Source organism: Anser cygnoides, chromosome 5 (genome assembly GCF_040182565.1).
Source record: "Anser cygnoides isolate HZ-2024a breed goose chromosome 5, Taihu_goose_T2T_genome, whole genome shotgun sequence".
Classification (NCBI taxonomy): domain Eukaryota; kingdom Metazoa; phylum Chordata; class Aves; order Anseriformes; family Anatidae; genus Anser; species Anser cygnoides.
Window position 1 is genome coordinate 60,357,808 of NC_089877.1, and position 26,010 is coordinate 60,383,817.

General features: G+C 48.2%; 1 protein-coding gene across 2 annotated transcripts in view; it reads right to left on the reverse strand.

Annotated features, from left to right (window-relative positions):
• The window catches only part of PRKCH (protein kinase C eta), a 116,460-nt gene that overhangs the window by 21,651 nt on the left and 68,799 nt on the right, over window positions 1–26,010 (reverse strand). For both annotated transcript variants that reach the window (XM_013182973.3, XM_048066092.2), the window contains exon 10: window positions 24,030–24,184. In XM_013182973.3, the coding sequence (XP_013038427.3) occupies window positions 24,030–24,184 (155 nt within the window). The remainder of the gene's footprint in view (window positions 1–24,029; window positions 24,185–26,010) is intronic.

The window sequence follows — 26,010 nt, forward strand, 5'->3', positions numbered from 1 at the left end:
CTCCATACCGACATGAAAACCTGGGGAGAGCTGAAATCTGAATCCAGCCTGATCCTGCTCATCCTCTGTCTATGATCCTGAAGTGGCAATCAGGTGGTTGATTGCTCTGTCTTGCATTAGCATTTCTACAGCCCACACCACCACCAGAAGCCTCTCTGGAGCTTGAGACAAGCTCTCTTGCAACTTCACTGTTACAGTGGAAAGATCAGTGCCACATTGTGCTAGACAATTAAAGCCACATCCTGCCCTAAGGAGATAAGAAAAAAGTATTATTAGCTTCTTTTGAATGGATAGAAAAGTGGGGGTTGGAGGTTAAGAATTTGCCCATGTTCACCAGAGCCAGGACTGAACACCAGCTTCCTGAATTCCAGCTCAGGATCTTAATCGTAAGATCACACAACATCCTCTCTCTCCAGCTTTTAACACAGCACAGATGCCAGTAAAAACCCCTCTGGAAGGATGCTGCCTATCCCAGAAGGCTGGCTAACTGGTGGCCAGCGAAATTTGGAGGTCTAGGACAGTGCCCACAGTTGTCTTACGCTGCAGTGTTTGCTCTGGGTGGGATGCCCAGCAGAAGATACTTATTTTTCCCCTTCTCAGAATTAAAAATGGCTGTTAAGCTGCGTGGGCAAAGGCTTGTCTTGTTAAGGATTAGGTGAGCACAATGAGAGGTATTGTACATGCTCGTCCATGACAGTATGCCTTCAACAGCGGTTCACAGTCAAAGCTCCTGTTGCTCTTCCTTGTGGTTACTGGCAGAGCAGGGAAGCCCTCCGAGCATAAAGGCAGGCCTTGTTTCCAGGAATCTGCAGTGATGTGGTTAAAACGCGCAGTTTATTCTTGGCTTGCTTTTAAATGCACAGCAAGCGCCTTTTCAGTGCTGGGCAGGTCTGACTTCTGGGGGAGGGTGCACCTAAACATGTGACTGGAAGGGGAATTTTGGTGAACTTGCTTGGAGATCCCCCTTCCAAACTTTCCCCCCACTCCCCAGAACACCCGCCATGTCCTGGCGTGCTTTGGGAACACCTCAAAATACGCCTTCAGTACGTCTGAGCCAGCAGAAACGCAGTCACGTACCTGCACTGAATAAGCAGGTTGCTGTCCCGCACACGGAGCCTGAGGAGCAGAGGCAAGGTGCTGCGGCAACACGGGGCCTGCTCTGCGGACCAGATTCCTGAATGCTCTGCCACTTGGCAGCTTCTGCCCCGCAGGACGTGCTGCAGGAAGCCTGCAGTCCCTGCCGGCTCTGTAACGCACTGCCCTCATTACACAGGAGCTTCTGCAGGTGCACGAGCGCTCAGCGCTTGCTGCATCCTCCCAGAGAAGCTCTGTGGATGTAATTGCCATTAAATTTCAACTGTCTGCCTCTCGCTGAGCTAGTAGAGTTTTAACCACACGAGGCAAACCCCCAGCCCTTTGGCCGCTCCGCGTTGCATGTTAAATCCATTAAGAACGCCTGTTGTCTCCTCCTGCAGTTGGGCTATTGGCTTCTCCCGGCTTCTTTCCAGAAATGCGAAACCTAAACCTTGCATTTTCTATTTTCACATAAGCGGTAACAAGCCACTGATCTCCTCTCACTTGCTCACGCTACGTGTGTTTCACTTCAGAAGAGGACCTCCCACGACCAAAGTCGCCTTGCCGGGCCCACAGAAGAAGGCCCCACAGGTCCCGTTGGCGCAGGCCTCGTGGGCCAGCATGGCAGCAGGCAGCTCCCTCCGGCTACCCCAGGCCCAGCCTAAAGCTTTCTCTGGGAGAGCTCACACACGGCGTGCAGCATTTGCACCGAGCAATTCCAGCAGTCAGACGCTCGGTGCTCGCTGCTTTACGTTGACGGGGCTCCCCGTGTGTCCCACCACGTGAGCCAGGCCCGTCACATGAGAGGAAAAACACTGACAGGTTTCGAAGATTTACAAGGAGCTCTTCATTTGAGCAGCAAGGATTCCGGGAAGCTGATGAAACTGGAAGCCATCCAGCTCACAAAGCCCAGATCTACCTCATTTCCTTAATACTTGCATTTTCCATTCAATATTTTTAGCAGCTCGATGAAGCAATAACAGCAGAAAGGTTTTCTGAGGGCTGCATTTCTAAGGTCCTGATGAGACTCTGCCTTAAGCCTGTTGCTGGCAAACTTCCCTTGGAAAACAGACTTCATCCCAACTCAGAAAGGCAGCTTTGTCCTCGCACGCAGTTACGGCACATCGGCTTAACGGCATCGTTTTATTCTAGACCCAGAAGAAATGACAAAACGAGCTGCCTAAGCATCACTTGCTGGAAGAGGTGTTCTTTATACGTCTGCCACTCGAGTCTGACATCCGTAAAAAAGCGAAATTACAATTGCAGATGATCCAGTCCTTTCTGAAGCACGTCAAATATGATTCCCCTTCACCAGAGAGTTTTGCCAGTTAATAGGTGTTATACAAGTACCTGCCACTTGCTCTGCTCAAACCACCTCACTTATGTCATAGAAATATATTTTAAAGGATTAGGCTTTGTATTTTTTTCCCCTCTTTTGGCTTCATCACCCTGTTTTACCATGTAGTAAGGATCTTTTCTGCAGGAGTGGGGGCAGCAGAAAATGGCTTCCAGTTTGAACTGCTCATGTCAAGGTTCTTCTAGGTTTGGTAATCCCAAAGCCCAGATTAAAGCTTGTAAAAGCTCGGTGATCCCATCTCAAGGCAAATACTTCAGTCACAAAAGATGCAGATACAGAGCAGCAGCAGCTAGCCACAAATGTAGCTGCAACTAATATAACAGTGCAGTCAAATGTGAAAATATGCATACATACTTATATTGTACATATACAATTAAAATAAAATACCCAAACCTGGAATTAGCCAAATGATTTAGTTTTGGCATTTCTGAATGCGAACATTTTGATTATTTATTCTTCAGCATGCAAGGTCATTTAGATAGCCCTTTGGAAACACCTTCAGAGTGAGCAAATGTGCATTCAAACCCCTTTTGCAAGCAGGGAGTAGATTTTGATTTTTCTCCATCTCTTCTGTTGAAGTCATTTTACTTTGCAGAAATACTGAAATCTCCATCGTGATGGAGAAAAACGTGTTTCTACTGCCTGCTCTGGAAGCCAGAGCAATACACGTTTCCAGCTCCTGCTGCTCCAGTGAAATTGTAATTATTTTCTGTAAAATGAAACAACTTCAGCAGAGGAGAATGAAAGACATTTAGCTCGCAGAATAGCACAGTTGTTAAGATACTTAACTAAGAGGAAGAATTCTCAAGACGGAGGCCCTGCTCCAAATGCTGTGGACAACACACTTAAACCAACACTTCCATTGCACGAGGGGAGCAGGAGGAGGTCTCTAAACAACCATGAGAAGCTAACAGCGTTCTAATTCTCCTTTGCATACAAACATAACACTAAAAATGTAATATTTTATTTTACTTGAAACCAGTGGAAAAAAAAAATATTTTTAATAAGTCCTAACAACTATTTTGGGCCCAACCGAAACAACTTTCTTCCTTTCTTCCCTCTTTTCTATTCTTCCTTCCTTCCTTCCCGCTCTAAATTTTGGGGGCTCAACAGCCAAACTCAAAGAAAATAATTGTTTCACAATGCCATTTCCACTGGTTTTGGAATAGGAATCTAAGGCTGGGAAGGGAATTAAGGAATTTTGGAAATTAATTTCCAATCTCATGTGTCTTAGGTTTTAGAGAACTTGCTGATGCTTAAAATTTCCTTCACAGAAGATGGTTCACATCTCCCACATTCTTCTAATAACAACCAGGCATTATTTATTTTTAGGATCAAGTTAATTTCCATAACCAGAAATTCATATATATAACCAGAAATTCATTAAGGAAGCCAATTTCCTAAGCACTGGTATAGCTGAGTGTCAGCAGGTAGTAGAAAATACTGGCTGAAGATACTTGCAATATATTCTACCAGAGCTAAGACATAAAAACCCAGTCTGAGCTGCTGATATTTGTTTAGCTGCTGCCACATCTGTAGGGTAGGGAGAAATATGAAATCACAAATGAAAAACCAGGTTACCAGCCTTTGAAAAAGGAAGCCACAAAGCAGAGATCAGAAAAAGATCAAGCTGCACCGAACTTGGGATGACAGCTTGAAAGCCTGAGGTTTGTTGCTGAAAAAAAAGGAAGAGCTTTTGCTCCCTTTCAGCCTTGGAGGCTTGTTCCAGTTCAGCTCCTGTGGTTCTTTAAAGGGGAAAATCACCGTAACTCCAAGAAGCTCACTGTGCTTACAGAGAGCCCAGAACCGAAAGAAGACCTGAAGGTACCACGCTGTGCCGTTGTACAACATCTAACCAGAGTGCAGCCATGGGGCTGACATGCCGGTACAGTAAGCCTTACTTTATGCACCCACAGCTTCACAACACAGTCCCTAGACCCCTGGGGGATTCAATCCTGATCTCTCCCAGCCTCAGCTTTACAATTAAATGAGGAAGAGGATGGCGGAGCTGCATGCTTCATCCGTCCAGGTACTGCATGGGGTAAACCAAAATACAGCTCAGGGATTGCAAAATGTAAATTCAACTTCTAGTTTTCTTAAAAAAAAAAAACGTTCTTGTGGCTACAGAAAATGTTCCGTTTGGTTTCCAACCAACTTCTGAGTTGCAGTGGCAAACTCTTTCAGACTGCCGGTGTGCACACAGACAGGCTGACCACAGCAGGCGTACCGCAACTTGCAGTGCGATGTCATGGGACAGCAATGAAGGGAAGATCTCTCCCGGTATATTTAAATAAATTCATAATTACCAGAAAGTAGGAATGAAACAGAGCAAGGTGCCCTTCTCTGCTGTCCTAACAACCAGAAGTTATTTTCAAAAGCTGACCACACTCAGCCATTTAGTGGCCTTAAATATAGCCACAGCGGCTCCAAACTGAACTTCTGCATTTCTCGGGAACAAAGTAAAAGCAGAAATATGACATAATGACACAAGAGTAACATTCAGACCCAGTGTAAGTGGTACAAGTGTGTGAAACTCTGAAAATTATCACTCCCTGCTAGGCCACGTAACAGCTAACAGCCGCTTGTCCTTGTTGGCTGCTTTGTGCAGCCAGGAGGGAGCAGAGGCCCACGGGGAAGGTCGATCCCATAAACATCTCAGCACCTGAGCACTTCTCCAGCCAGGGGCCCGGCCCCATTCCTGGGGATTTTACACCCTCAGCCCACCACGACGCTTCCACCAACCCCAAGGAACACTGCAGAGGGGGAATGCAGCAGAGCACATCAGAGCCCCGTGCCCTTTCTCTGCCTCACCTAACCCACCTACCCTGGCACACAGCACAAACACCTTTTGAAATGCTCTGCCCTGCGCATCGGGAGAAACGCGTGACGGATTACGGCCACCCGGCCTCCGCAGCAGGCTCCACCTCTCTCGCAGACACCAGGCTGGCACACGGTGATGCAACACGCACTCCTGTCGGGGTCAGACACAAAGCCAGGACGTGTGAGCGACCTCTTAAAACTGAAGCCAAAGCACAACCAAGGGCCATTCTGGAGGGCAAGGTGGGTGTTTGAACTCAGGCAGGACAAGGAGATCCTCACGGCCCCCTGTATCTGTGCCCACCTGCATGTCCAAAGGCACTCTGTATCAGCCTTATGCACTCCCCAGGAGAAGACCGATTAAGCTTTAAAACGCATTCTTGCTCAGCCGCTTGGGCTTCAGCCTAAACCCTGATTGGCAAGCACCTGCATCCAGGAGCTCTATTATTATGTTTTAATCTCAAAGTCAAGCAGCCCTCCAAGCGTAAGGACAAGTTCCTGCAAGCCACCTGCCCAGGTTAGGGCAGCGCCATTTGGGGTTTGGCGGAGACGGGCTGGGACCGGCGCTCCAGGCTCCCTCTCTGCCCGACCCCTTCCTGCTGGCGGGGTCCCTCCGCGAGCCGCTTCCCGTGGCCGGTCCCTTCCCGGGCTGCTGCTCGTGCCCAAGGGGCTGGCTTCTCCTAGGGCAGAGCAGCTGGCACAGCTCGGGATCCAGGGCCTCTCCGATGGTTTGAAACATCAGCAGTCCCACCTCCCCTCCCTCCGGGCACTTCAGCAAAGTGTCTGTGGAAGCTAACACAATTACTGACATGATTTCATTGCTATTGAGATGAACGGGCGTGATTCATCCTCCAGTTAAATTAGAGTGGCAGGCTAAAGCTACAGGCACAGACTACAAAAAGCCTCGGCGCACCACAATGTGTAACCACAAAGCTCCCATCACGTTGGTGGGTCCGAACCCGAGGGGCACAGATCCAGGGGGACCCCACAGGTGCCGCGAGTCCCTCCAGGGTCGGGCACACCTCTGGGAGCTTCCCCTTTACCGTATCCACGGCAGCTGGCAGAGAGCTAATGACAGTCTCCAAAGGCAGCTTTACAAGGACAGAAGGACATTCTTGTGAAATGGGGCAGCAGAGAGCCGGGGTCATTACTGCTGAAACACAGACGCGCTGGAGATTGCTACGTTGGAGTAATCCCAAAGATGGCGCAATCCATATATATTTATATGTCCACATGTGTGCGCATACTTTTTTTTTTTTTTTTAAATATATATACATATATACAATACATGTATTATTCGCCGCACTTTTATGTGGTATTCTTGTCAGGAAAAAGGAGTTACACTCGAGGTATTTCCCAGAATCCCAGAGCAAACGTCCTCCCAGTTGGTGCAGGAAGGAGAGAGGTGGACAGAGAAAGGCTTCGTGTCCAGCCTTGGTATGCACGCCGCGCACACCCTCTCCGGATGAGCTGCCAGGCTGACTGCCTAGTCCTGTGATAGACTCCTCGGTCCCACTGGGCAGCAACACTGGAATTTGCTGGCCCAGAAACCATCATTTGCTGAGTTGCTCCCAACAGAGCTGCTATTTTATCCTTGCCAAAAGAAGAGGGAAAGAGAAAAAAAAAAAATCCAAAACACAACCCTTCTTTCTGTGAGTCCCTTTGCCTGAGGTCTTCTGAGGAGGTGTACAACAGGCCTGAGACCCAAATGCGTGAACAAGAATAAGATGTGGACTTAGGACGGGTAGTGCCAAGTGAGATTAAAAAGCATAAGCCTGTTATGTCACCTTGACAAAAATAGAGCAACATCGATTCAAAGCCTGATACAGAAATTAAAATGAAATCAGGCCTGTGCCCACAGTACAATGTGGTCTCAGTGCTTCAAGATGGAGTGGAAGAGTTATCCAACACGATTAACCGTCACCAGCGGCCCACAGCCCACCCTAGAGCTGCCCTAAGGCCCTGTCCCAGCAGGATCAGAGCAGGACCACGTCGCTCAAGAGGCTCCTCTTTCCAGCAGCACAGCCACACGTTCCCATTTCGCCACCGTCTGCCACTAAGCCTGCCCTGGGGGAATTAGACGGTAGCTCAAACCAAAGCGACTCTCCTGAGCTCTCCTTGCTAATCTCACAGCTGCGCGTGAAATCTACCCTCCCCACACTCAGCCTCTGAAGAGGGACGTTTCACTCAAGGAAATACCAAAAGGAAAAAAAAAAAAAAAAGAAGTGGCACCATCCATCATGATCATGTGTGCAGACTGCCTCTGGCAACAGCTCGGGCAGCAAACAAACCTGTACTAGTATTTGTAATGCCAGCAGGGCTTTGTGGGGAAGAAGACACTCCTGAACTGAACCTGTATGTCTAGTCAGGCTTCTCCATATTCATATAAACGGCTAGGATTCACTCCACTCTGACCCTCATCCCGAATCCAGGGAAATCGGCAGAAGATATTCTGTCGGGTTTGGTTGATTTTGGATTAAGCCCTTAGGAGAGAAAAAAAAAAAATTACTTAACCTTATTAAGGCTCTGAATTACAGATCCAGATTTATAAAGCTAAAGCTATAGGCACTAATCTCCTTTCTATAATTGACTGAACAATGCTGAAGGCAAAAGTATTCTGTATTTTCAGATGGGATTTTTTAAAAGCACTTTGCTCTGGTCTCCGGATTTCCACTGCCAAATTTACTGTTAACTTTCAAAGAATCATTTTTCTGGGCCAGAATGGATGGTTTTGAAAATCTCACCATCCCCACAGAATTTTTATGCACACGATGAAAGAGCAGTGTCAGTGCTAGTGATACATTGTGGGCATAAAACGCACGGACTGTGCCGGAGGGGGTACTGTCTAGCCCCCATTGGAACACATTTTAAACATAGTTCCTAGGAGATGCTGCCTTGAGATGTTTGTTGTATTTTAAGAACTGAGACCATCCCTGATATCATTGGTTATTTTTTTTCTAAGACTCCGGCAAACCCGTGGGCACACTAAGTGCTTTCCTGACTGCTCTGATCTCTCCGCTTCTCGCCACAACAATCGCTTAAATAGCAGCAGTGAAATCAGATGGAAGAAGTCTTTGCAAGAGCCTAGCAAATGGGTCATTATCCCACGATTTAGGTTCTCATTTCATGTGGATTACTGCTGCTGTTCCCTCATTACAGGTGATTCACTCCAGGCTCTGCAAAGCCCAAGGATCCTGGATAAGCAGGGCAGAGCCGGGTGCGATTCCTGGCTGGGCATGCCGGGCTCCCTGCAATCCCACTCCCGCTTCTGGGGACTCCTCCCAGCTTTGCACCGGGATGAGAGGGACAGACTGCATCTCATGTGCCACCCCGAATGCCTTGCTGGCAGCAACCAGACCCAAAGCCACCCACGAACAACGCCGGCCTGTGCCATCCCATCAGTTCCTTTGCCCACGAGTCTCTTCGGTCGGGGCTCCCTCTCCAGTTCGCGCAGGGACAGGGAAGCTTTCCCAAGGCAGTTCAGCCCCTCTAAAATTTGACTCACCAGCTGGCAAGGCCATTTAAGTTACCAAATTAGGTGCCTTAGCTTGCTGCCCGATTGCAAGCAAAGCAGAAGGAACTTCGAGCAGGAGTCAATGCTCAGCTGACACGGTTACCGTGCAGGGAAGGCTGCCAACTCCCCGTTCCCGTAAGACGCGAAACAAATGAATCAGAAAGTGAAAAATAAACCCTGTCTCTGAGCCCCTCTCCTTTCATAATCCAACACACAGAGTACCAACTCCAGGAAGGAGACTGGGAAGTTTGCATAAAGGAAGCACAAGGGGCACTTTCAGGACAGGAATGGGAATAATGACTAACTTCGGCGGGCAGCGAGCTCTAGCTATGTTGGAAATTTGGGGATGTTGCCCGTGTGCCTTTCAGTCGGCTGATTCAGAGCCAGTTCACACTCTGACTCTGTGTGCTCACTCTTCTTTCCAGGACCAGGACACCTTGCTTACTGAAAGGTACCTGTGACAACTCTTCTTAACTCACCCTTTTGCAGGCCAGCACCACAGACCTCAGGACCCTCAGGTTTTACTGTTTTAAATGGGGAAGATCTGAAACTGTCAGGTCCCTCTTCTTCACACTATCCTTTACTATATGCTTATGGTTTTTGATTATAAATCCTTTTCTACTGGAAGAAGACACCATGAATCCTCACTGACCTTATTTTTAATCTAGGGAGGCAAGAAGCAACAGGCAAAACAGAGAGAAATCTTTGCTGAGAGTTGTGATGACACCACGCCAAATCAAAAATCGTTAGAATTAACGATCTTGTATCTGAACGTCCCATGTTTATATAGGACAGAACTGCACAACAATGCACATTTTCTATCACAACACCAAAGTCAGCCAACCTGAAGGCACGAAGTTTTTCAAAGAACCCTTTGTCTGTGCTTGCTAAAGGTACAAACACCCAAGTGACATCTGAAGTGCATTGTTTTTTAGCTCATGTCCTCATCAAAGCTTAGCACATTCCACCTACAAGGGTATATTTTTATTTTGTGGCAGGAAAGTGATTCTTAATGTTACTGACAATCCCAGGGGATTCAATCACCAAGTACACCAGACCCACCTACACAGTCAAGTACCACTACTCTCAGATGGGGCTGCCGTTTTCAGATCTTCTCCCCATTAGTAAATAATTGATTGAGGACTAATGGAAGACCACAGAAGCTCAGGGGAAGCAGAATCACTCTCTACCGTCCTGAGAAAAAGGACCAAAAAGTGAATTATTTTAATTTTTACATGCTGAAATGCATCAACCACAAAAGCTACATTAAAGCTGATGAATTCCTGGCACTGTTCTAGATGGGCTAGGCAGACAAGGAGCAAGAGGTGACCTGCGTCCTCTCTGCACTTTGGGGACGCTACACACACGTGGTTTATCTGTCTCCCATTTCTGTTCTCAGGCAGACTTCACAGCACTTTACTTTACAAATGGTTTGCAAACCTCTTCATCGTTTTGCATGAGAAATGATTCCATGGTAGGGTGGCGAGAGCAGAGAACACTGGGTGGGGATGGCAGGGACGGCGCTGCAGCCTACTTTGTGCTAGACCACAACAGGAAAGCAACCACACCATGACCCAGCAGCTACTTTCACATCAAGATTACATCCCTGCGCATTGGGAATCAGCTTTTAAACGCATGCCTACTTTCACTTCCCACCCCGCATTGTCCCTGCGGTGACTTGAGAAGCACCACAGTGATATGAACGCAAACCCAGCTTGCTTCCTCTTCAGCCCATGCCATGTTTTTTTTTTTTTTTTTTATTACTTGTTTTGAATCTCTGCATTTCCACATGCATTCCTGTCTCCACAGCCATCCCTGCTACCTGGAGCTCAGCCCTCGGGCATTTGGTGCTCTGCCCCCTGACCAAGCGCTCGCACTCACTCCTGGCGCCCCTGGCAGCCTGCATCACGGCTGGAGTGACTCAAAGCAGAGAACGCCCAACAAGAAAACCCTTATCATCAGCCTTTCATTCCCCCCCAGAAACCAAAGCATGCTCCCAGCGCAGCTCTGCCCAGACACAGAGTGGGTGCAGCCGACACGCAGTGTGCGGTCTGAACGCAGCAGGCTCTGCCACGGAGCTAACCCAAGCTTCGGGGACTGGGCGAAACCGCTTTCTGCTGCACATCCAAAGATGAGGCTGTGGGTCAGATTTCTTCACTGAGCACTTCTCCATCTCCTCTTTCTACCTCAAGGCGAAGTGCTCCGCAGCCCGATGGCTCTGCTGCCTGCACCGCTCCTTCATGCCACAGACGCCGAGCTCCAGCCCCAGTGACGCATTGCTCAAGCATGTGGTGGCTTGCTGTTAAAACCAGCAACCAGCCCAGCAGAGCTCCTCATTGCCCTTGATTGCCCTGGGCAGCTGGAGCTTTTTCTGGCACCTGACTAGCAAGCCCGTGGCTGCTACTCCATGTGCAGAAATGAGACAGAACATGGATCCGGGCTCAGCCTCTTCCCGCATCTTTGAAGGAGCGTGTTAAAGGTTTAGCACTGGCCAGCTGCTGAGGTAGCAGCGGGGTTGCTTTTTACAAGCGAAGGACAGCCAGGTTCCTCTTCACGGCGATGTAAGCCGCCTTGCTCTGGCCTCTTCTCCAGCAGCATGGCCGTGGTACCTTCCTACCCACACCTGTCCTTCCCTGCTCTGTCCTATCGGTGATTTTGGGGTGCTGGGCTGGTAAAGGTGCAGCAACAGCGTGGGCATTCAGTGCCTCTCCACATCCTACAACCAACCCCAGCAGCAAGAGCATGGCACTGCAGCAGCCCTCACCGTGGGCAGAGGACAGCGTTTCACTTTACTCATGTCACAAGCTGTTAGGGGAACCAAGAGGCTTCCCAGATCGCCCTGGCAAAGCTGTGCCAAGGCTCGTGGTGCTGCCACAGGACTTCAGCTGGCCCCTGTGCTCTCCATCACATGCCCTGCTTTTTGCCGAATTCCAAAGCATTTAATCATCTCACGTATTCTCCTACTCCGCAGCGCTGTCCCAGCGCACGGGGTGAGCTGTTCCTAGAATCAAGTACCACACAGATGAGCAAGACTGGAAAAATCTCCCCCCTCTCCGCCACGCGAGTGCTGTATTGGCTTGTCATTGGTACAAACCACAGATTACTTCACGATTTTCCAGCACCCACAATCCACATCATCAGCCGGCGAGTGGGCTGGCTTATATACGCACATGAACCACAGAAGGGTTAACCCTGCAGTGGGCTGAGAGGAAAAGCGACCTATCTATACCCAGGGCTGTGACTCACCAGGAGGGGCTGCGCAAAAACAGGGCTTTCGGAGGCAGACGGAGAGGTGAGGAATTTCTCCAGGGATTCCTCCCAACAGACAGACGCAAGGAAACAGACGCGAGGAAAGGCGGCTCACCTTTCCCATAACTGAGGCGGATCGGGTGGCTGCCCTGCCAGGGGAATCGCTATTGTCCAGCCCATTGTTTTCAGCGTGGCTAAAAAGGGGACGACAGGAGACTAATTGCTTCACTGGAGGGAAAAAAAAAAAAACAAAAAACAAAAAACTGTCTGGAGAGACCAAATTATTTTGTAGACTGTTGTTGTTTGGGTTTGTTTCCATCCTGGCTTAACGAGCATTAATGACTTCAGTTGCACGAGGATGGGGGGGGGGGGGAAGCTATTAGGGTGGGAACATGATCTACACCGACCTCTCTTCTCGCTCAGCACACGCTTCTGCCACGGACAGCCTCTACGGCCAGCTGTGTGCCCCATTTGCCTGGCCATCCCTCCTCCAGACCATCGGACCGAAAAAGGTGGCCGAGAGCAAAGTGAAACATTTAAGTTTGCCTTTTCCATCGGTCTGACTGGAGCTGCCAGACTTGAGCAGCTCCAATACTTTATTGCGTTAGCTGTGCTCAGCAACTTCTGCAGAAAAGCTGCTGTCCCTTCTCAGCAGCAGGGAAACGAAGGGAAAATGTCCCAAAAAAGGGGATGCTCCAGGAGAAAGCACTGGAACCTACTGGCTGCAAAATAAAGTGTGGGTATTTTTTTTGTTTTGTTGCTGTTTTTTGGTTTGCATAAGCCACGCTGAAACTTCTGAGACTACGTCTGGTGCCCAGAGTGACAGAATTAACGCTAGGGCCAAGACACACAATGAATGCTGAAGTTCTTCCTTATGTAACAGCACCTGGGACACAGCCACTCACTTGGCTGATACCGTGAGCGGCCCTACCACTACAGGCCAAAAAAAAAAGGGTGCCTCCCGACCTGTGGGGATCAGGTCACTCAAGATGTGCCACCAGCTGGTGCTGGGAAGCAGCCCCAAAGAGCTCCAGCAGGAGCTTCACCTGACTGCCCAGTGGCCTGGGGGATGCCACCCGTCCTGAAGCACTCTGAAGGCTGCTGTGAGTGGGAAGGCTGAGGTGCAGTAAATAGGGCAGGCTTCAAGACAGCTTTCCATTATTTATATCGCACAAAATCTCTCTCTTCTCTCTGGGGCTACTGCTGTCAGGTTAGTCACCAATTTGGGCTATCAGTGAGCTGAGCGATTTCACGAGATTAAAAGAGTGCAAGGGGAAAAAACGCTGAGACTTTCCACTCATGAATCAGACCTTTGCCCACTCAAACTGCAGATATTTTGTGTCTTCAGAGGTTCAAAAGCCAGTCCCACTTTGCTTTGACTCCTATCCAAAACATCACGATTTCCACCAAGAAGCACAGGTAAGTATCTCCTTCCTGAGAACTGACAGGAAAATGTGTTTCAAGTGGCTCATTCACAGATAAAAGCTATCTATTTAGCAGATACGGTGCTATAAAGGCCTTTTCCGAACAACTGGTGAGATCAGCTGTGAGTTACACTGATCACGCCCCAACCCTGCCACCAGCAGACCGGCTGCCATCAGTTGGCCACCACAGCACCGCCATTAACCCTGCAGCTCGAGGCGTGAGGCTGCCTTGAAGCAAAACCAGCCGCTCCGCTTCAGGCCCTTCAGAGCAAGGTGTGGAAGGAAGGACACAAAGGAGAGCTGGGCCACACGCCGTAAAGCCATCCACTGCTGGCTCTGTCCGCGTGATCAATTCGTCCCTCAAACAAATCGCGGCATTCAGCCCCCGTTCTGCTCGGCCCGCGATGAATACGGATACGGAGGCCGTTTCCTCTTCCCCGGTGTTTTTGGACAAACCTTGCTGCTTCAAGTGGGAACAGCCAGAGCCAGAGTTGCTGGCTCGCTGTCTCCCGAGCAGCACAAGGGAGACGGAGAGCTGCAGCCCTCCTGTGGGTTCCTCCCTGGCCCCGACGAGTCCCCGCAGAGCAGAACCAGCAGGAGCAGCCCCAGGTCGCTGGTGCTGGGGCAGAGCAGCCAGGCAGAGCTCCGACCTCCGCGGCGGGTGGGCTGCCCGTTTGGGAGCATGGCCAGCTGGCCAGAGGCACAGCAGCTCCTCGGCTTTCTCGTTTATGTCGAGGCTGGGCAGAGACGCAGGAAGCGGTAGCCCACTGCCAAGATCTTTGCTCCCTTTGCACAGCAGAGGCTGAATGCAGAAAGCCTGGCTGTAATGCTGCTGCTTGGGCACCGGGCTTTGAACCAGTGACACAAGAAATACTGAAATGGCAAGCTCCAGCTAGGAAGAACGGTTATAAGGCAAGAGGAAAAATTTAAGAGAACATGCAGGCAATGACTAAACTAAATTGATATGATTGTGTTAAAATCCCCAAAATGTTGATAACCACCTAAGAATTCCTGAGATATTGACAAACTGAAATACAAAGCACAATCATTCGGCTTTTAGGCACAAGTCAGCGAGGATACAGGACCTTGCTTGGTGCTTATTACGTTTTCCTACTCAGGTAAATGTCAAAAGGAACGTAACCAGATCCAGAGAGGGGAGGAGAAAACCTGAAGCCCGCTTGCTAAATGCCACGCACTGGCTCAGCCTCCGACACGTGTCCCACAGAGCCTGCCTGCTGAAATGTGCTGCGGCTGCACAGCGCCATCACACTCGGCCTTGTCTGAAAGATGATCAAGTTTGAAGGAACGGCTTCCTACCGCCCCTTTTACCGCAGGGATTTACACGTGACAATTTCCCCGGGCTGCTTTCCCTGCTTTCCCACCCACCCTCTCCTCCAGCCCCCCTCGGTGTCCTCCACAACACACGAAGCCACGACCCACTTCAACAAGGCACCACGACGCTGCTGCCTGCCCCCAAACGGCACGGATCCAGGAGCCGGGACACCTCGCAGTGTCCCATGTTCCCTCGCTGCTCTGGTGGTTCAGATGCGAACATTCGCATCCCAATTCGATGAACTTTGGCACGACAGTACTCCTGGATTTGAGATATAGCTAGAAAATAAACTCTCCTAGCTGTAAGTAATCTTCCCGAATCAGGAGCACTTCTCTACTATTCCTGTGCTGCCGAGAGATTTGTGAAAGCTGCTCGAGCTGTTAATAATAAATCACGCTTCTGAAACTTTAATTGATCCAGAAGAAATCAGTTCAGAGCGTGGTGTATCTCTGCGGTTATGAATGTATCACACTTTGTATACAGTATATATGTATATAGTTGAGACTTGAAGGCTTGCTCCTGTTCCCATTGTTGTCAGCTGGAATATCTCCACTAGCTTTAGTGGAATAATAATTGGGTAATACAATTCCGAGACTAAATTGTGCCTTTAGGCACAGCCTCATAAACGGGAGGATCTCAATCCCATTAACAGCAAAGGTGTTATGACTCAGAGGCCAAATGATGAGCAATGCTTTCCCCTTGCTCCATGGGAACAAGCTTTGCAATTTGCATCCCGGCCTGTGCCAGCAGCTAGCTACAACCCCCTGGCATGAAGAGGGCAGATGCAAAGCCGTGCTCGCTGTCCTGCCCAGGGCACCACGGACACGAGATGAGCTCCTTGTTCCACGGCAAGGCCAGGCTGACAACTCCAGCCGACAACCACCACACAGTGATATTGCCTACTGCTGCTTCTTGGGGGGCTTAGGGAAGCTCAGGCTACGGTGATGGATAAACACTGCGAAGGAAGCAGAGCTGCTCAGCACCTGAAGTTTCCAGTTTGTAGAGTTACTTTACGGTTGGAAATTTTCATATTTTTTTTTTTCTGGAATAAAAGTAAAAATTTTAGGATTTTCTTCCACAGAAATTCAGAACGCAAAACTGACAGCAATTACTGCAGTGCTACAACATAATGATGAAATTTTCTACCATAATTATTTCTATTTTATTTATGTACTCATTACAGACAGCTGATGACTTTGAACTAGAATTTAAAGGCAAGATGACTCAATTGCTCCACTGATAATAAAAGCTGCTGGGTGACTTTACAAAATCCCTGTTTGCATAAAAATGGCGTATCTACATGCTCACCGGCACAAACAACAAAATCTAGGCATTGGGATTACTGACCAAGGAAACGTCAGCAGCTGATCTTGTCACAGATCGAGAATAAGTCAAATTCTGCCTGGAAAGCGATGGCAGTTGCTGCAGGCCAAGTATGTCAACAACACCGATTTTCTCATTGGCACTCTCACATCTCTCGCAGCTTCACCCACTGCAACATGTCATGTTGCAAGAAATCTTCCATTTCAGCAAGTCAGAGGGAGCAGATGCAACAGCATTTTGTCGGCATAATCTTTGTTTCAAAAACATTGTACAGAACATTTATTAAGGTTGACAGGGACCTTTTCCTCAGCTATAAATATCAGCCTCCCGAATGCTAACTCATGGGTCATATTCTCTGACATTAACGCTGAAAGCTTCCTCGATTCAATGTTATTTCTAGGATGCAGGTGGGTACAAAGATCAACAAAATGACTGGATTAATGCTGGGCGGTTCTGGAGATCTCAGAGCAAAAGTTTTCAAAATTGGATGCTTAAAATTATTAGCCTGAGTGCCCTTGGTATCAGGGAACAAATTAAAAGTCAGGTGAGCAGTTCTGGATAAAAAAAGGTAGCCATAATATTTCGGGGCAGCTTTAAAAAATAAATTTTACATGACTTCTTAAAATTAAAATATTTTTATTTTTACTTTTTCTCCTTCTCATGCCCTTCACTCCTTCAAACAGGAATAGAGAATGCAAGAAAAGCAGTATTTGTAGATAAGATCATTTCTTATTTTCAGAAGTTTGAACCTAAATATTTCCAAGTACTCTGGGACCTAAAAATCTGAGTCTAATTCTGGGCTTCTTCATTTAAGAACTCATTATGCACAGCGATTACTTGTATTGTATCTGTAAGCTTTCTAATTGTGAAACGCCTTCATAAGGATGCAGTAGTCACCAGAAATACCAGAATACAATTCACGCCTAATTGCTTACCCCTGCCACAGATGAGCAATATTGCTTATTTTTGCTGGTACCAGAGTTACCAAGAAACACCAAGCTCTCATATCAAGCACTCGGTAAGTGAGAGTCCATGTCTGTAAGAGCGTAGCACGAAGTTATTACACACAAAAGTAAACCTACACCAAAGAAGAACAAGAGTAGAAGCACCAGGGCCAGGCGTTTAGGTAGAGGTTATCCAGCCCTGAGGCAGCTGGATGAACCAGACAAACTCTTGAGGCCCCTTCGAGCTCTGTTTTTAGTGATTTATACAAACTCATCATGTGCAGGGTTTGCAGGTTTCAAATCAATCCCTTTAAATAAGCATAAAGGAAAAAGTAGACACTAGCAGAGCCAAAAAGTTCTGTAGGCTATTCAGCGGTCCTTAGTCATGTGGAAAGTTGCATTAAAGTTCACAGACTATATACAGTGGAGTCAATGGGGCACAGAGATCTGATATGTGGATCTCAAAACAGGACTGCTCTTCGTAAGCATAACTGTAAATCAGGACTGAACCGTCCGGCACAGTGACTGATTAAACATGACATGGAAACGTGAAAGGCTGGTTTTTGTCTCTGCCCTTTCCATTTGATCAAGTGCAGAGAAACAACACTTTAAACGGTGCATCCGAGAGCTCAGCTTGCAAGCATGCAACAGCCACGTTAGTGAGAAATTATGTAGTGGATGTACCCCCTATAAGCACAAATCAACCTACAGAGCTGTTGACTCTCACATAAGATATCTGCAGACATTACCACCCTCCCCACCCTGAGAGACATTCCTTTATATTCTCTAAAGCTGAATGAAGCACTTTCAGGGACTCCAGCATGAAAATTTCTCTTCTACACTAAGCAGTTGCTGTAGGGACTGGGCTGCTGGTATGCTACTCTGTGCCAATTTGCAGCTTTTAGCCGATTTGCTTCACTTGTTCACCATAAAATCAGCTTATATTTCATTCTTTCTGCTACTCTCGTGTAGATCCCCCCCCCCCTTTTTTTTTTTTTGGTCCTGCTTCCATGTATCTACTCCAGTCCTCCTGGCCCCGATTCAGGAAAGTACCAAATCCAGGATCCCATCGAGGTCTCAAAGCAACAGGGACAAGACCCCACAGCTGAGGTTATCCCAAACCAGGGTGGGGAGGAGGGAGGCATCAAACACAAAAAGACTGCTTCCAGGTGCAGCTAGCGTAGCGTATTCACCCAATAGTTTTCAGAAGAGTTACCAGCTTTAAAATACCTCATGCAACAAAGATTTACCTTGACTTGCTAAGAAAGCAAAGCCCTGCACAGCAGCTAAGCAAAGCAGCAGGAACCCCCAGCCAGCCTCCCAGCCCGTCGGTTTGCCTTGCAGGGCACTGCTGGTATCAGCGGCAGCCCCAGCCCGACTGCCAAGTTACATCCCTGGGGAAAGCCTCCTGACTTCAGGAGAAACCAGATCTCACCCCAGATGTGAAAAAGGGCAACGTGAGATGAGAATAAACAAAATCGCCAGTTGCAAAAAAAAGAAACAGAGAGAGAACATGAGGGATCCTATGTCTACAATGTCTCAACCCATGGAAAAAGCAAACAGCACGCTCATAAGAGCTGCTCTGTTAGCAGTGGCTCTGTGTAATTAGGAAAGGCATTCAGCTTCTGTTTTCAGCATGTAATTTTTAATTGATTTTGCTGAAAGAAACTTTAGTGTTGTTTCAGTTAATAAGAGTCTTTCCAGCAAAACTGGTCTCCTTAAAAGGCTTATGTAAACCTTCCTCCAAATGTCACAGGCTCGCTGTTTGAATTGGCAGTGAATTAACCTGTTGCAAAAAACCTCATTGCCTATAAAAGCCAACAGTCATGAGACATACAGCTGCAGACCTGACGGGCCTCCTGCGCTAAGGAAGGTGATGATTTCAGACACCTGGCCGGCATCCAGCAATCCCTGCAGATCTCAGAGGAGGAGGAGCTTTTCCCTGTTGTAAAGAGCACCGCACACAGGAAGGCGATGCTTGCGGATAACACACAAGAAAGTAAACACTTGCCATTAATGAGCCTATCATACTTTCCCCAAGAGCTAGCGTTCAGCTCCAAGACAAGACCACGTTCTTATTTGGGTAACTGCATAATTACCTTTTGCCTTCCAAAGGGACCGTGCGTGCTATTAAACACAGTCAAGTCACAGGACCTACTTAATGCTTTGCTGCCTTTATCTCAGAGCCTGGTGCCACATCGGAGCACAGGGACTCCACGCACACCATCCCACGCTCAGAGGCCTGACAGAGCACAAGCAGACCCCAAGGATCTCTAGACAGGCCACCCGCAACAGAAATCAGACAGCCGTAATGGCAATGGAATAAGCTAACTAGCACAAGCCCTCAGAATTGAAAGGTTTTTCATCCAAAAAAGCAGTCCTTTCCCAAGCTTTCTAGCCCAGCCTTTTAGTGCTTCTGGCTTTTAAGCAGCCACACTGCCTGTACCCTTAAAGATTTACCTGCCATTGTGCTGTGCTGAGAGGTGAGCTGGGCCAGCTTTGCTATCCAACCACTGGCAAAACCAGCCCTGATGTGCAGGGTGCACGTGTGACACTGCTTCTGCTTCCAGGTAACTGCTGACCCAAGGCTAGTTCAGGTACATCACCATCTCCTCTGTCACTTCCACCTATAGCAGAGACATTCCGAAAAGCAACTGTTTCATCACCCTTCAGGAGATACACTTGCAGAGGCAGAAAGTTCACCATAAAAACCAAGACCATGCCAGCAGCTTGGGTTGATTGCTCTATGTTGCTGTAAAAAGGCTGCTACCTTTCTGAAACCTCAAATGCCTGCAGGGCAAACCCCTACCCCTTCCCCCCTCAAGACAACCCAGTTTAAGAAAACATTTATGTTTGCCTTCAGTATACAGGTGTGATGCCATTATTCAGGGACACCTTCTAGGTGACCTTGGCAAGGGGACATAGCCACCAACAAAGCTGTACACCACCCTACACAAGGTTTGAACTGGCGGGCAGTAGGGCAGATCAGCCATTCTTACATACTGCTACCTGGAAGGAAAATTATAAAGCCTCATGATTATTTACTATCTCTTTGTTTTTAGAGACTGCAAGTGGAGCAGCTCATTTGCTCCGTGTAAGCCACCGTGCAGTCTCATACTGCTCAGCTGTGAATGCTGTTTTGTTTTGTTCCTGGCATGCACAGAAGCCAAAATATGCTTCCCACAGCCTGGGAACTGCTGAACTGAAAAGTGAAAGTCGGGAAAGAGCTGCCTCAAGAAAAATAGGTCATAGAAGCTTTACATAAAATTCACAAACAAACCTACCAACCTGCAGGAGGGCCCAGCACGCTGTTTTCCTTTAAAAGCATCCTTAATGAAAGAAGCCGTGCAAGAAGAGTGCCCTGCGAGCAAAGATTTTATCTACAATAGCTTTGATTAGCACCTAACCTTTTCCTGGCAGCGTACGTCATGAGCTGATCCTAAGTATGTCCTTGTCCTACCCTTCTATGGTTAGGGGTGTAGAGTATGCCATGATTTGGTACATTGAAAAGCTCATTTTCATGTCTGCTTTCATTCTAGCTTTGTTCCTTCTATGATAGGATATGGAACCACACTACACTTGTCAACGTTTTTTTTTTCAGGAAGCAACTATAAATAGGCACTGCTGAGATGACAGCTAAACCTCAGCTTAGGGCAAGCCAGAAATGTTTCCTCGTTAAGGCCAGAAAGCCATCTCTCTTTTGCAGTGCTGGAAATGAGAAGAAAAAAAACCAACACACTGTGAAACTAAAAGCTCCCTAAAAAAAAATAAAACCAAACATAAATATGCACTCACACATTTATAGGACTTCTTTTCTGGGCAAGGCTTAGTAGCAAAAAGCAGACTTTCACTGAAGTGAAGGGCGACCACTGAAAATTACATCAATTGCAACGTGAAATCAGCCTGTAAGAGCACCAGTCCAGCACCAGGACTGACCGCAATGTTAGAAAGTCACATCCAACCAACACCATCTGCCCAAGGAACCCCATTCCATGGGCATGGCCTCACAGTAGCAAAAATACAGAAATACCGTGCTATAGATATTTCAGATTGGGAACATGCGGCTGGAGAAGGACTCAGCAAACACCCAATGTTCTTTGTTACCAGCTTTGCCACCACAGCCCAAAGTGACACAACTCAGCTACTTCTTGATGAACTTTGAGTGCTCTCTCCCAGGCTTCTCTGGCTTTTCAAAGGAGAGAAGACCCGGCTTTTGGCAGTACGTGTTGCAAAAGCTTGACGTACCAGGAGAACAGTCATTGTGTTGGTAAATGCAGGCTGTCTCCTGAATTGCTTAATCTTGGAGGGGTGGGGGATGGGGATATACAGGATTGTTATATGAAAGGCCAGCCCAGAAGAAAAACATATGACACAGGGTATTTCTAGGCTAGTGACTTACTCCACTGACCCCGGGAATCCAGCAGAGGCTCATTGAACAGCTTCTGGCACAACACCTCCTGGTCAGGTTTTTTGTGGTGTCTCCCCCCACTCCTCCCAGCTTCCTATGAAAGCACTCAATATTCTAACAATTAATTCATCAAACCCTCTTACACGAATGCAATGATTCCCTTGCAAGTATTTCCCTCCCATCCGCAGGCTCCCTCCTGGTGCCCACTTTCACACACCTCTCCAAAGCCTGGCGTTTGTGACCCAACATAAGCAACCTCAGCTTAACGCAGCTACGACCAGCAGCTCTCTCCCCTTACACCCTCCAGAATGGAGTCTCCCTGGTGATTAAAAATAAATAAATAAATAAATAAAACATGAACAAAACCCTCACCCGCTACATCTACCCACTGCAGCTGAACTGACCTGACTCCACGGCTCAACCAGTCTCCTACCAAGATCAAAGCCCATGCAGTTGTTCAAGCAGCTTTTCAATTACTCCTCCAGTTTCCATCACGAATTACAGCAGCGCTTGAAGAGTGCCAAAACCCAGAGGGATCGATTACTCCTGCCCTGTGACAGGCAGCGGGCTGAAGGGTACAGGAAAAGCTGGAAGCGAAGTGGCATTACATTATGTGCAGGCACAGTTTTGCTGTTGAATGATTGACAATAACTACTGGATGTCACTAGTTTGAGGATAATGTCATTTGCGTAATTATCTGGCAGGGTCTCTCTTCAGCAGCTGGCATTATTCACGAGGGAAGAATCGGACTGAAATCCAGCTGTAGAATCAGTAGATTTGCTATTCTGCGCAGACAAACACTGTGCTTTAGAAGCTCAATACGTATGGGATATACATCACTGGTAGTTTTCATACTCTCAGGACCTGGAGAATATTACAGTGATACTCCTCTATTTTACTGTGCCACATATATCACATGGTTTCATACTTTAAAAATAATGTGATATTCTCTATCTTCACCTGACCATCTGTTCCTTATGGAACTCAAGCTAGGAAGAGAAAGAGAAGTTGCAGTTCCTTGATTTATCTCAATCTCACCATCAGATAGGAGATCGCCCTCCGCACCACCCCTGGCCCTTTCACCAGTTTAGCCCTCAGCTATTCTGTCTGCACGGGTTTAATCGATATGGGAAAACACCCTGCTAAACACAGAACAGCATCACCTGGGCTCAACTGTGCAAAGCCCCAGATCAAATGGCATTTGGCCCAACCCACAGCCTGATACAGAGACTGACTTGCACTGGAACTGCTCCCACCCTGGACCAGATGCGGGTCCTGCTGCACAACTGTACCCACGCACTGAAAACAGAGGTGACGTTATTCTGCGCCGTGCTGCGTGCCACAAGTAGGACTGGGCAGGGTCACAGCAGCCCATCCCCAAATATGCCTGCTTTGCTGACAAAACCCAGGTAGCAGTATCCAAATAAAACAACTGACTGCTCCTCCTTCCAATGTTCTGGGCAAGAGGATGCCAGGGGCATTATACGATGCATGTCAGAAAGAAACCGTTCTCTTTAAGTAGACTGTCTCAGAACAGGCATCTCCTTGCTCTAGGGTCCTGTGCCACTCCAGAACAGGTCTCGCTCTGCCTCTGCCTTACACAAAAGATGCTGGTCATCTTGCTCAGGAAGGGCAGACAGGCTGGCTGATCCACGCTGGCTGGTCCATGCCTTGGTGTTTGGCAATGCAGAAAGGAAAAAATATAACCAAACTGCCCTCCTGGGTACAGGGGGAGGACAAAAGCAGTGAGCTACGTACGGGAAAACATTTCCTGAGAACAGCCTTGAGATGTGGGGTAATGGTGCTCTGAGCCTGGTGCAAACACAAAGATGCCAAACATGGACGTGGATAGGAAGGAAAACCTGCTGTTGGATCATGGCAGGAACGAAAAGACAATTAGTAACTGAGCTGAATGGCATTGGATAGGTATGTTGAATAAATACGATTTAAGCATAGTCCCATAGCTAATACAGGGAAACAAACACACTTGGGCATAACCAGCACCGATTAGCCTTTAAATAACAAGGCATATAGCAGCAAAGGCAACAGCGGCTTGTATTTACCTCCCAGAAAATCTAGGAAGGTTTCTCTGAACGCCTGCCCCTTTGTCATCAGTTTGATACGTGCCCCACAGCAGCAGCACAGGCCCGGAGCAGCACGGGGGAGGCTCCTGTCGCTCAGCAGCTAACACCCTGCAGCCAGGCAGACCCGTGCTGAACACAGGCACCTGGCAGGGCAGAGCAGGGGCAGTTCTGGGCTGATGAGCAGCCAAGGCTGCAGAGTGATGTGAACCGACACCAACACAAACATCCCGTGCCTCGGAAGGGAAGCGTCGTTTTCTACGTGTCTGCACACGTCATAGGAATACCCTCCCTGCAGACACAGGGCAGCCAGAAGTTTCACTCCTTCCTGGAAGCTGGGTGCACCTCAGATATTGTGCAGTGGGAAAGCGGAGGTAGCGTTATCCCAGCTGACAACTTGTTCCTGGTGGGCAGCAAGTGACAGTTATTTACTCAAGCAGAAAACTCAAGCCATCATCCCAGCCGTGGGGTTCAGACAAAGAGAACGAATGAAAGCAGAGCTCACCGATAAATGATGCCTCTTTCATGGAGAAACATAAGGGCTGAAATAATTTCTGCTGCATAGAACCGGGCCCGATCTTCGTCGAAGCGACGCGACTTCTGAATGTGGAACATCAAGTCCCCGCCATTTACGAACTCCATCACAAAGAACAGGCGATCCTTCACACAAGCAAACACAACAGATATGAAGAGCATTAATCACATCCTCTGTCAGGCTTACAATTTTCTAAGTATTATCTCCCAAAAAAAGACAGATTAAGTACCCATGAGATGTTGGGAGAAAAAAAATCTTCATTTTTTCAGGAAAGATTAAGCCAATACCAGGAAGATCTGTTAATACCCCCTTGCCACCTCCCTCCACCTCCCGAACTTTTACCCCCAGAAATGGCAGATGTTTACATGTGGATTGGGCATATCAGTAGTTGCATGCTCATCACTAACTGGCTTCTGGAGGGTTTGTTTAACTGTTTAACGTGAATCCAGCAGCGTGTGATACCCCTTCAGCAGCGCTTTCTGAGCTGAGCAGTCAGAAGAGAAAACTGTAAAAAAAGACATTTACTCCCTACTAAACGTTGCAGCTTTCGGGGGGAAACGTTTCATAATACCCTGTCCGTAACCAGGCTGCAGCTTCACCACGACAGCACAAGAGCTGTGGAACAGCAACAACAGCTCTGTCTCTGGGGCACCCCGACGCTATTTCTAGAGAATGTGCGTTGTCTTACAGAGACAGATTTCCTGCCATGCACTTGCACGGCAGCTGCCTTTTGGGCCTTCACGTTTTGGCTTTCCTGGCAGCTCTGATTAACCTCCAGATCTTTGTGCGATGAAGGAACTGATAAGGACAAAGTATAAACCGAAGTCTCTACCGGGCAGAAAAGCAACTGGTTCAATAATGTTCAGCTCATTAACCACAGCTGCTGGTCTCTGAGGTTTCTTTCTTCGCTTTCTTCTGGTTTTTGCAAAAGTCTCCAGATAGGGAGACGCTTGCTTAAACTCTGAGCGTTCGACAGTCTGGGTGCAGGCTCAGTGTGCCAAAGGGGTGCCCACTTAGCCGTGAGAGAATGGTTACACAACCATTTGTCACAAAAGTAAAGCCCAGAAGTGTTTCAGACCCTTTTAAAATTTCCCCTAGTACTTGTTTCAGGACATTCAGCATTGACCGTTTCAGTTTTACTCTGAGTAACAGGAACAAGCAGGCTGGAGAAGAGGCATAGGATTCACTCGAGATCAGCCAGCCTTTTAATGCTACAATTTGCCCTTCTTGCCCCTCCAGCCCCTTCCCAGGTCTGACATTAATCACCTACAAGCTAGTTTTAAACCCTCTCTAAATTTAAGAGGATAAGCGTTGTCAGTCTCCTCTTGCTGGCAGGCAGCCAGCTTGCAACGACTACTGGAATTAACGTCCCGGGATGCACACAGAAGGGGAAAAAAAAAAAAAAAAAGCAGCCAGGAATCCTTTCGACCCTCTCCATACACGAGCAGGAGAGCGAACTGCTCGTGCCAGAAGAGGACAGCTCGTTTCTCGTCACCGGCCTGGGCTCAGACGAACAGCTCTTTGGGCTCCTTCCAGAAGCAGCAGAGCTCAGGTAGGTGGTTCCCAGCGGGCGAACAATGCAGCTGCGTGCGGCACCAAGGCCACGCGCTACGCGCCGCTTCCAGTCCCTGCAGACAACAGTGCTTCATTGTTTCACCCTGCTCCTATCTTAGGGCAGCCGAAACACCCGGGCTGGCTCGTCTGTGGCAGCCGTCTAGCGAGAGCAGCACAAGCTGTGCAGAGGCACTGGCGACCTTGGGTGTCCGGCCCGCATCAGATTTGTACTGCCACATCTTTGCTGCAGTTGGGAAAGCTGAATCCGGCCCTGCTGTGCCTGCCTGCTCTGCAAGCCCTCCTCCAGCTGCAGCGCAGCTATCGCCTCTGCCCTGCCAGTTGGGCCAGCTTTTACATCTCCTTGTTATTCCTTCCCGCCTCCTTCCACGCTGATCAC